The following is a 13,024-nucleotide window of genomic DNA, read 5'->3' as shown; positions in this document are numbered from 1 at the left end:
AAATTGCAGTGGTAAGTTTCCAATTTATAATTATTAGTATATTGAACGTCTTTAAAATTAATATGTTAAAAGCCTAAAGCAGTAAAATGAATATGACGCTTAAGCGTTAAGAATTGGGAAATTATGTGTGTTACGTTGGGAATACTGAATGTGGTATTTCACACTTACCGCGTATTGGTTTAGTGCGGAAAGCAAGCAAATACGCACGCTCTCGCACAAAATATAATGTATATCTGTACCAACACTAGACCCTTACATTGTGGACTTTCCTGACCATGTGGTCGGCACGATACAGTTACACTGCAGAGGCGTCACATGAAAGTGCAAGAGAAAGAATGGGAGTGGAGATTAATATTGCCCATGCCGAGGATCTAATCAGGGATCGCTTTCACTTTCTTCTTCATTGACTTCAAAGACGAAGAGGAGATTTGGCAGAATACATTCGTTCAGGATTTTTTTTCGAATTTTATGTTGAAACCTTTATTTAATAGGATGAATTTTAAGTTCCAGTATTATTTTTATGTCCTCCATATGCACCATAGTGCGTAAGTACTTATTTTTTGGTGTTTTATTCAGTAATGAAATGTTACCTGAGTAGGTGAGTTCATTAGTTATTTCAGTTTGTTCGTTATTAACAACTATTGTCTTCTAAGTTTATACTATTTATGCCTTCGTCTAGAATTAATATATAGACCTATTTCCGTGCTGTATTGGTTTATTTCTTCTATTACTGATGCTAGTTCCCCCATAGCTATGAGAATTATGTAATCTGAAAATCTTTTTATATTTATACAGTAACCTCCAGAGATGTGTCGATCCTATAATTTTTCGATACTCAATACCGATATGTTTCAGAGCTTTGATACTGATACTTACAAACTTACAAATGGCTTTTAAGGAACTCGAAGGTTCATTGCCGCCCTCACATAAGCCCGCCATCGGTCCCTATCCTGTGCAAGATTAATCCACTCTCTATCATCGTATCCCATCTCCCTCAAATCAATTTTAATACTTTTCTCCCATCTACGTCTCGGCCTCCCCAAAGGTCTTTTTCCCTCCGGCCTCCCAATTAACACTCTATATGCATTTCTGGATTCGCCCATACGTGCTACATGCCCTGCCCATCTCAAACGTCTGGATTTAATGTTCCTAGTTATGTCAGGTGAAGAATACAATGCGTGAAGTTCTGCGTTGTGTAACTTTCTCCATTCTCCTGTAACTTCATCCCTCTTAGCCCCAAATATTTTCCTAAGAATCTTATACTGATACTATAACTGTAAAATGTATATAGTTACGTTTGTTTGATAGGCTAATTACTGTACTTTGTTACATATTCTCCAATCTTTCGGCTAGTCCCGTTTTCGAAGTACAAAGGTACTTTAACCGTAGCGGTTCCAATAATTATTGTTGTTAGCGCTATGTTGGGTCATCTGCGATCAGTGACACTTCAATAAAAATATATATCTTCGCGCCTCACTTGTTACCTCTTACTTAAGAAGGAAGTAAAGAATTTCTAGGTTTAAATAAATTACTTTTCTGGAGAGTATGAGAATTTGATAATAATTTTATTTAGACATCTGAATTTCACATGTCTTACACTTGATCGAAACCATTCTGGGTAGCTATTAAATCTTTAATACTGTATAATATATATCTTTCTCTAGGAATTGCTCTATTATGTATCGCTACTGAGGGATTTCCCAATCCTATGACTGGGACTATTGAAATTTTTGGTCTATCAGTGGTGAGGAATATTGTACAATGTTTTTCCTACGATAGCACAAACTTACATTGAATAAAAAGAGGTTAGAAGATACGATTTCATGGCCGTCTAAATTCAGAACCATTAAGAACTAATTATCTAAGGAATCACAGCTTGTTTTATTCATAATCACGATTTTATAGCCGTTTAAATCGACTATAATGAACAAAAGAGACATTCGCAATGAAAAGTCGGCCTGGTTGGTTCAATTTGTATAGCGCTGGCCTTCTATGCGCGAAGTTGCGCAGGTCCAGGTCGATGGCATTTAAGAGTGCTTAAATGCGGCAGGCTCATGTCAGTAGATTTAAAAGAACTCCTGCGGGACAAAATTCCGGCACACAGGCGACGCTGATGTAACCTCGACAGTTGCGAGCGTCGTTAAATAAAATATTGCGGTCATGTCATTTAATACAAGACTTACAATGATCTTGGTAAACGTTAACATTAGAAGTGAACAACAATGTGAACACAGAAGCCTGTATAATCCAAGCTTTTCGTTTGCGGTGACGTCGGCGACTATATCGAAGCAGAAACATTATCTGAAAGCGCATAAAAAAGAGCACTATCGGAGAACGCTGGAAGAAACAAATGAAATAAAATAAAATTGCATAGTTTGAGGAAAGATTAATCTCCTTCAAACCATATCGCTGTTTGTATGACAAACCACAGCATTCATATAAAGAAAATACGCTGAAAGAAAATAGGTATATGGAAGACAATCGCTGTTAACATGAAGTGCCATCTTGTTCATTTATTTTATCATATTCACAACATTATCGCTAACCTATAAATATATGTAGGCAGAATACTAATTTGGATTTTTTTGAAGTATAGGTTATCTGTAGTTTTGCTGTTGTGTTATTATAACTTGTTTGATTTTCCATAAGCATGGAAATGATTTATACATTTCTCTAAATTGTAAGAGAAATCCATGAGAATAGTTCCTTAAATCTGAACTTGCAGAACTTGCCGCTATTTCGCTACAGAGAACTGCAAAATGTAACAATGAAATCTCGACTCGATGCTCGAAGAACCATTTTTGTTTCTGTTTACTGTTTCTGCTACTACAATCGGAAAATTTCTAACAGTCGTAGAAGTCTGGAGACTTATCTCGAGCCCAAAAGCTTGATACTTTTTGCCATAAAAGAGGAGATTTGTTTGTGGATTTAGCTTTCGACAGACTTAGGCCTACCTCCAGGGTAAATCTTTGCGTGTATGGGGCCCTTAATACTTTTCCATATATTATTGTGATGTCGTTCTTGCCTTCATTTTCTCGTAAAATACCTTAAAAATGACTTGTGAAAAGTTCAAGTGACATAGGATCACAAGAGAAATATTAGTAGTGTGATAATCTATACCTATGCCAAGGAATATTGATATGTACGGTGTTTCAAAAGTAACGCATAATAGCAATTAAAACCGAATGAGGGGATTTTGCACAAAAAATCCAGAAAAGTCAAACATATTTAGAAGGAATAATTTTATGGAAACAAAATATATTTTCAATTGATGTTCTGCAAATTATGACGTCATCGAGAACATGTTTAAATGAAATTATATTAGATAAATTCAATTTCGATCAAATTCAGTATTGGTGAGTGATAAAGGACCTATTTTTTTTAAGGATAATCCGGCAAGGAAATTATGCGGGTATGCTAAATACATCAAACGGGATCTTTGTTCTTCATACGCCAGCAAAAAGAAAATCCGATTGTGGAATTGAAAATAAGGAGATCAAAGATAAATACCACGTTAGAAGAGCTTGCTTCTGTAACCACTACGCAAAATATCGATGCCGTTCATGACGTCATTTTAGAGGATCGACGAATTAGGCTCAAACGTATATCAGAGACTTTGAAAATTTCCTATGAACATCATGATCTGTGGATGAGAAAATTATCTACTAAACGTATTCCTAAATCACTGATGCAGCGAAGGGAGTTTTGGGGTAACTCCCCCCTCCCCTAGAGCCATCCCGAAATAAAACGAAACTCCGTTGAAGCGTTTTGAAGCGTTTCCCAACCAAATCTCTGAATCGTATTCCTCACGGAGTTGGCAGTATGTGGAAGGGCACTATCATGAAATACTGTAGGTTAACGCCTTTCGATAGTATTCCAGTGAGTTTTTTTAAATATTTTCAATCCTCCCCTCCCCCGACAGAACCAAATTCTTGCTGCACCACTGCCTAAATGCTGATCAGAAAAGAACTCAGAACGAAAATTTCCAAGTCCCTTTGCCGCCGTAATATATAGGTTATGATTCTTCTAAGATTTTGGATCTCACTGTAACAATGGACGAAACATGCATCATCATTATTCATTACGATCAAGGAACAAAAGGAAAAATGGAAGAATTGGACCATTTTGGTTCTACCGCTCAAAGAAATTGCAAATATAGGTTCTCATATCAGTTTTTTTTAGACAAATACTGAATAATAAAGTTATGACAGACACTGCTTGTAGCAAGGTAACACTGTGATGGGAGCCTATTATAAATGTGTACAATTATCCTATTCACTCCATAATGAACATTTTGGACGTACACAAAATTAAATTCTTACATTCACAGACAGGACGAGCGGCTAGAGCGTCGTCTTTCAATGCTGGTAACTCGAGTTCGAATCTCGATGGGGTTTCTGATGGATAAAAAGGGAACTTGGTAATAGGTTTTCGCGGGGTGCTCAAGTTTCTTCCACAATTTGCTGCATTAATCATCATGCAGGGGGAAAGAAACTGGTCACCTGGTCTAGTTGAGTCATAAATGGTGCATTGTTGTATCACTTGTGAGGTTCAAACCTGTTGACTAAATAAAACAAAATCATCATGCGGTGCTATGTAGATCGCCTCCCATGGTGCGCTGAGGACAAATATAGGGCGGCAAAGAGGTCTACGTTACGTCGCGTCTCTATTAGACACTTGGATGAATGACGCAGAATCATCGCAGGATGTTTTTACTATGAGAGCAGAATAAATTCTTCTAGAACATGTCTTCCTGTTACAGTAATAGGCCTAAATAAAATTATATAGCCTACCGGTATACAACTTGTGTAATTTCAGACCGAGTTTACAACTCGTGGTGAGAATCTTTCCGCTTGTGCAAAAGTTCCACTTTACGCAAAAGTTACATAACTATTACCATTTAAATGAGTTTATGCTGTAGTCAGTCTATTAATATGCATATTGGACGTTTGGGAGTCTGACATCTTATGTACAACCAGGCAGCTCTGATTTCTTTTGCTGAATGACGAAATGAATGAAAATATAATAATAATTGCAATGATCATCTAAGTGGCTCTTCAATATGAAGCAATGATATGAGAATGACAAGGAAAGACTATTTCAAGAAAACTGCTCTTCAACCGTTCTGTAAAGCACAGACCTGCTGGCAATTCACGCTATACTTAGCTGTCGCAGATAAGTGCTGCGCTCTTGTGGCAATGTATGGAAAAATAATGACCGATCTCTGGAGTTCTGTCGATCGGTGAATCTGAAAAAAAAACCGTTGTATAAATAATTGTTAAAACAGAAGATACACAAAATTCCTCCACAGTTAAAAATTTGTTAATCCTCCAATTACAGTTTCCATATCAAATGACGCGCAGAACTTCAGTCATAGCCTACAATGATAACGATCTGGAATAAATTCAGGTATACTTAAATAAGAATAAGTGAAATTAATAAAAAAAAAAACGTAAGAACAAAATTTGAGCTAAGTATTACAGACGAATATCACGAATCCCTGAGTAGTTTAGGCTATATAATAGCACAGCAACTAAATCATAGAAGAAATATACAAACATGAAGTAAAAGCGAAGGCATAAGACAATTTAATTTCTATTCTATAAATGGAAGAAAAATACTTTAAATAAGAACATAGAGAAGTCTTATCCAAAGGAGGGGGGAATATCGTCATTCCAGTAAGATGTTCTAAATATAAACGGATTCAAAAAATGAATACTGCACGACCGAAAAGAATAAAAGTTGCAAGGAGTGTTTTTCAAGAATCCATGAAGTGACAGCAATACAATTTAATAATAATTAATATTTATTATTGTTGTATTTATTATTATTGTTGTATTTATTATTATTGTTATTATTATTGTTATTGTTATTGTTATTGTTATTGTTATTGTTATTGTTATTGTTGTTGCTGTTGCTGTTGTACCTTAGCCTACAACTGAAAGTACAATAGGTTATATAGACCGAGCTTTTTCAAGAATACGTATACCCATTGAGTTTTATTGTTACGAAAGTTAGTATTAATGTATTATTAATAGATAAACTGTCGTTAAGTCGTAATTATAAAGAGAATTATGTTCATTCTACGGAGATACAGACAAAATGGCTTCTCATCATAGTTATTTTACTCTTCCAGTTCTGCCTCTTTATTTCTATGAGCTCTTTATTTCTATCGTTATACACTTGCTAATATTTAAATTGCAAATGCATAAAAATTTACAGTCGTAATTTGATGCAATTTTTTTAGGAATATTTTATGGTTTGAATCATAACTTTTAAGAGTGTACATTTTTTCTTTAGTTACTGTAATATACCATATGATTTCTTTTTAAATATGCTTATAAAACACACATTTCAAAAACAAATTGTTAGAAAGCTGGAATTTTTTTTATAGATTTTCGTAATTCAAGCATGTTAAAAATAGACTATTATTATTATTATTATTATTATTATTATTATTATTATTATTATCTTGAGCCACTGGCGTAGCTCAGTCGGCTGAGGCGCTTGCCTGTCGATCCGAAGTTGGGCTCGAGTGTGGGTTCGATTCCCGCAATTAGTAACTAACCCTACTCAAAGTCTCTTCGATTGATATGCGCGTCGCGTCGCTCCAAGGAGTCTGGTGCAGTCGCGAAAGCTCGACGCCTACACTTTCAGTTAATCTCGGGGGATGAAAGTTCAGGCCCGCGTCATTAGTTTAAGGACTGGAGACAAAGATAAAATCGTGTCTATCAGTTCTGTGTGAGACGCGAATCCGACTAGACGATTGTCATCTGTTCTGATGTCAACTGCGTCGCGCTGCCGACAATGACCGCGGTAACTAATTCTTCATACATGAGAGACATGGATTCATAGACATAGTTATGTAACTTATGAAATATTTTCTGTAAAAAGCACATTACATTGTCTCCGTTATCATTCTATCCATTAAGTATCTTCAACTTACGCTTCTTATTAGGGAATTTTAGTTTTAATGTGGTTAGGTATCCATGTTATGTAATGCTAGTCTTGATAATATTGTAGATTTCCATTATGTAATAATTTGAAGTTGAAATTATTGGATTTGAGGATTAAATACCAGTGTTCATATTTTTATACACTTTAACAATTTAATTTAGAATTAGAGTCTGGCTGCGCGGAAGAGAAGGTCTACTGGCCTTAGCTCTGCCAGATTAAATAAATAAATAATTAAATTATTATTAAATTTAGATTTTGATGTAGTATGTAAATATTTTGAACATTTCTTTAAATTTTGATATTTCAAAACTAATTTTCATGTAAGTTTCAATAATTTTGACACTACGGGATCTTTAGGTTATTTAATTTCAGATTTAGTTTTACAGATGGGTTGTATAATTTCAGTGTTCATATTTTTAAATGTTTTAGTCAGTTGAATTTCGATACTATTGAATGTTTATACCCGCTACAGTATTATATTTAAATACTGCTGCCCTTAAATATTTGGAAAATTTAATTTGAGTTTTGATATTATTAAATATTACAATTTTTTAATTTTAAGTGTAATGTTCTTAGTTATTTTGATTATTTAATTTAAATTTAGATTTTGTTAGATAGTTAGGTTATAATATAAAGTGAATTACGTACTTATGTTACTTTTTCCTCTTTTGTACGGAGAAGTGGCATTCTCTATTGGGCTTATTGTACCTTACCACCTTATAACGGGAACTGTGTTTGAAGACTCTATTGAATCAATGAGGGAAGGTTAATTAGAATATTCATTTGTACGCGTCCTCACAAGAGATTTTGACACTTAACTTTAACAATAATTATGTGAGCTTCTAGCCTAAAGACTACATGTCTCACTTCGATCAACTGTATCACATAAAGGACTTAAGAAAATTTTTCAGGGATGAACAACGTAAGTTTTTCGTAACATTAGCAAAGGTTAAAGGGTAAAAAATGTCAATCAAGTACTGTCATCCGCAATTGCACACAAAGATTCCGAATAGTCGCACTTTTGTAGATATCGTGATTCAGCTGTGTGATTCCATTTGTCGATTCAGCCTTCACATCTTAAGTTTCCGGCGGAGTCCCACTAGAATGGCCTTTCTCTCAACCTTCGAAAACGTACAAAACCACCTCAGACTGATGCCATCTGTACTCCAATCACGATAATACATCGCCTTGCACCGTTTTGGGTGAATGTGTAGCCTATATGTTTTGCCAGCAGACCGAAGACTGGTTGGAACCTCATATCATGTGACGCCAATAATGCACCAACTAAGCCAGCATATAACGGAGTGGAGTCGCCAGTTCCTTTCCCCTTTCCATTTCATACATCACTGATTAAAAACAAAACAGACTAGATATGTATGCAACAATTGTTCTATTGTTCTTCTTCTGACACATATTATTAAGTGACGTGTACCGTCTGATAAGTGATAATTTTCAGCCAGGTCGCTCCTCAACCAGAGAATTTTGGGTGAATACTATTAAAATACTATTAATGAATATTGAAATGAAGAGTAACGGTGGAATAATGGAGGAAAACGAGAGAACTCTGTGAAAACCCCTCAGGAACCTTGGCTTCATCTACTACAAATACGAGTCCGCCATCACTGGGATTCGAACCCAGATCTGCAGCCATCGTGAGCCTGTGCTCTGCTGAGCTGCTAAGGTGGCTTATTCAGTTATTTAAATTGGATTTTCTCAATTTAATATGCTTGCTTTACCAAAATCGAATATGGATTAATTAATTTCAATTTTCATACCTTCCTACTGCTAACCATCTGGAGTACCGGTACTCAACTCCAAATTCTCTAACGTCTCTTTACAAAAGACAAAGAAATGCAATGCCTTGCAGAGGAGGTTGCCGTGACGCAGTTTTCCTGTCACCCAATTCCATTAATTTCCCATTTACGCCATATCACTTTATCTTCGATTATCTAAACGAGGAACTGCCACCGTGCCACATTTATTTTGTAAGTGTCGGTACAAATTAAGTTGCACAATTGTAGCTACGTCATAAAAATTAACACTGCTTGTCGAATAAACTGCGGAGACCTTGGACATCGAGTTTTATAGGAGTCATAAAGATTAATCCTGTCAAACGCTCCACATGCCAGGAGTTATTTTGTCTTAGTCTGTGATGTCAACACTTGACACCCACGTGAAATTCACACCTGGAGAGAACACAATACAATAATGAATCTTGGAATGAATGAAAGAATTCAAATAGGTCTGCTAATGGTAGATAGAGATGAAGTGGGAGTGGAAGAAAAATAGTGCATGATGATGATGATCATGATGATGATGATGATGATGAAGAAAGAGCATACAACGAGTCTGCGAGGAACAACACGAGATAGATGAGAAAGAAGATAAAAGTCTACGAGGCAAAACAGGTGATAGAAGACAGGAAAGAAGATGAGATTCGGCAGGGAAAGACATAAGATAGTAAACGAGAAAAAGGTAGTAGTCTACGATGAAGAACATGAGATAAAGACGAAGAAGAAGATAAAAAAATTACGAGGAAGAACACTAAATAAAATACGAGAAAGAACCTACGAGGAAGAACAAGGTTTAAAAGTCAAAAAGGAAGATAAAAAGTTGTCACTACGAATTTTTCAATGAATTCTAAGCCTGAGCGGGACTCGACGCTATATCAATTACTGGTTTATTTAGCGCCAATGGAATTGGCAATAGCGAGATGGTATTTGGCGAGATGAGGCCGAAGATTCACCATATATTACCTGACATTCGCCTTACAATTGGGGAAAAACCTCTGAAAAACCCAATCGCGGAACCTTCATAGTTGCTCGCTTCCTCATTTCATGAAATCAATCTCACGACAACAATGCAATTGACAGTCGAAAAGACACCCATCAATATGACGAAAATTGGTTGTTTGAAATCCTAATTAATAATAATAATAATAATAATAATAATAATAATAATAATAATAATAATAATAATGGTAATAATCATGATGATGATGATAAAATAAGAGAATTGAATTTGTTTGTAAATTACTACCGCAGTTAAGTACTTTAGAATTACACTATGTTAAGTTATTAACTATTTTTCTTTATACACCTCGCATCTATTATTTACTCCCATTTGTGTACGAATAATATCGCTTGTGTGACAATAGCGCACGTAGACGATGTCACTGTATTAACAGAAAGCGGGGCCAGTTTTCTCGAATGTCAAGCGAATAAACATTTAAAAAAATGTTCAGTACTATAATTGCTTCGTTTGCAACTCTCAGTAACATCTGTCATTGCCATAACCATTATGGAAACATGTGAAAGAAGAATGGTAGCATCTTGATTTATAATCTTACCTGTTCCTAAATTTCCATAACGATACCAGCCAGTTGAACATGTATAACCTTAGACCAGTCGAGAAGAACCAATGTCTTGTCGTCAAGTGTTCGGCACTGGAATTCGAACTACCAAATTTATGTAAAATAATACTTCAATGCACTTCATGAAATTACGGTTTGATATTAGAAAAGCTGCAAACAGTTGCATTATTATTATTATTATTATTATTATTATTATTATTATTATTATTATTACCATCCTCTGGTTGAGATTCTGCCTGATATGTACCTCTATTATCAGGCCGTACATCTCACTTGACGATGTGTCAGAGGAAGAACAATTGTTTATATTGATCTGAAGTCTGATTAGTGTAACATGTAACTAATTGGCGATGTATTCAATGGAGGGGAAAAGGAACTGGCCACCCTACCTCATTATTTCCTGGCCTAGTTGCTCATAAGGATGTTTTTTGGTATCACTTGTGAGGGTCAGACCTGTTTTCGGACAGTTGACTAAACCAAGGTCGCTGTCGAACAGCTCTTAGTCAGGTCCTCTCTTCCCATTCCACCAATGTATAAGCATTGGAAAGACAAATAATCGAAAACCTTTATTAGAATGTCTTGAGCAATTTGGGGCTGCACATCCAGGCATTTTCAAAACTTATTTTATGAAATATATAAATCTTAACACAAATTCCTTCCACAACCTAATTTAAACAAACCGAATAGACGGCGCAAATATGGCGGCGTGCGAAGACCTAACTTATCGACGGACCTTGACAACAACAACATTATTATTATGATGATGATATTATCTTTATTATTATTTTTATCAATATTATTATTATTATCATTATTATTATTATCATTATCATTGTTATTATTATTATTATTATTATTATTATTATTATTATTATTATTATTGCAAAACTCGTAATTTCAAAGGTATTTTACTATTTTACTACTTTAAATTTAGTTACCTACCAGAAACAACTTCACCTTGTTATACTGTATGTGCATCACATGGAGAAAGTGTTACGCGAGTCTTAGATGTTGAAACAATGCTCTTAAGTTATGTAATTAGAAAATTTCATTGCAGAAGTATTGAAATTGTAGTGGCCACAAATCTTGGGCCCTTTCAGTAAATTGTGCTTACAATGGAGGAATCTGCTCCTTAATCGATAATCCGCGTTGTAAAAAAATTAAGGTACCTCCTTCACGTACCAAGAAGGCGCATGGTGAGCATTGAGGTAGAGTTCCATGCTTTCATTATTTCTGTACTAGAATGAAATGGTGTGGTCGACACCATGCTTCAACCACCTTTTACCCCGGGATAGTCCTGGTCCTCAAATTGATATATGAGGCCGTCCTATAAGTTTTAACTAAGAGAAAAATCCCATTACCATCCTCGATTGAATCCGGAACCTTCCAGCCTATAGTCATTTACTATACTAACTGAGTTATAGGCCATGAAACCAATGCATGCGTGCGCCGTAGCACATAGTAAAAATCTTATGATCGGGGTAAGTGAGCTAGCTAGCTAAAGTGAAAACGTTACTAGGGAGGGAAGCTTCCTAGCCCAGTTTTCTTCTCATGTGCAAATAGATTTCACGAGATAACGAAGGACCTACATATACCCGGTCGCCATCTCCCTTTGTACCCTACCAATTGTATGTTTTCGTATTACCGCCCTTTAAAATCTCACAAAAATAAGGAAATGTGTACACACTTCTTACATACCAAGTTATGTGAATACAAATTATCAACTAAGAGCACTCGAGCTGGAATCTTATGCTGTCAGCGCCCCTGACAAACAGTGACCTCGCGCATGACTGTGCTATTATGTAGGTATAAAAGTTAAAAATTTAAGCAGAAGTGTGATGATAACAGGAAAGTTCGAACTCTAGACGTCATTTCTCACAGGTTTATTGTGGTATATTTCAATACACGTTTTCTACGGACACAACGTCCAACCCATTTTATATCTACACGTCATTCTTTTGGCCATTGCATTTAAAGTTCACTCACTTTAAATTAATTTGTTTTTCGATCCACAGCTTTCATGTGCAGTACTGTAATGTCTATATTTTACAATGTCTGCTTATATATGAAATATGAAAAGCCTGAAATTCCACAAGAGCAACGAAATCCTAAAGTAATGTAAGGTGAGCTGAAGGTCTACTACACTTGGAGAGTTAGTCCAAGAGAGCTTACATTATACATTTACAATCTAAACACACAAACTACCCAAACTAAACACACAAACAAACTATCCAAACTAAACACACAAATTGAACCAACTAAACACACAAACGATCCACACTAAAAAGACAATAAAACTATACAATTAAACACACAAACTAACTATTCAAACTAAATACACAAACGAACTATTCAAACTAAATGCACAAACGAACTATGCAAACTAAACACACAAACTAACTATTCAAACTAAACACACAAACTATCCAAACTAAACACACAAATTGTACCAACTAAACACACAAACGATCAGGGGCGGCTTTCGAAGAGGGGCTGCGGAGCTGCAGCACCCCCAGACATTTGTGGCTCTTGTCTCGTTTTATGTTGTGAAATGCATTTATTATACAGTCTCTATTTAGCAGCTCGAATTTTTTTTTAAATTTCGCTCTCAATGACGTGCACGCAATCGTTAGTGAAGTCACTTTCCTCCCCTGGTGCTGCCAGAGCGAAACCAGAGACAAGGACTATGAGTGA

The 13,024-nt window shown here is 35.5% G+C and overlaps 1 protein-coding gene across 6 annotated transcripts in view; it reads left to right on the top strand.

The window, feature by feature from the left end:
• The window catches only part of LOC138694541 (organic cation transporter protein), a 146,745-nt gene that overhangs the window by 70,844 nt on the left and 62,877 nt on the right, over positions 1-13,024 (top strand). Inside the window, exon 1 of one of the 6 annotated variants that reach the window (XM_069818370.1) lies at positions 6,692-6,816. The exons of the other annotated variants lie outside the window; for them this stretch is intronic. Within the exon in view, the coding sequence (XP_069674471.1) occupies positions 6,808-6,816 (9 nt within the window). The 5' untranslated portion in view covers positions 6,692-6,807. Of the gene's footprint in view, positions 1-6,691; positions 6,817-13,024 lie in introns of those variants that run through there. 6 annotated transcript variants of the gene reach the window in all.

This window comes from Periplaneta americana, chromosome 2, assembly GCF_040183065.1.
Source record: "Periplaneta americana isolate PAMFEO1 chromosome 2, P.americana_PAMFEO1_priV1, whole genome shotgun sequence".
In the NCBI taxonomy this organism is placed as follows: domain Eukaryota; kingdom Metazoa; phylum Arthropoda; class Insecta; order Blattodea; family Blattidae; genus Periplaneta; species Periplaneta americana.
Note: the sequence above shows the minus strand (reverse complement) of the source record. Positions and strands in the feature narration are given on the sequence as shown.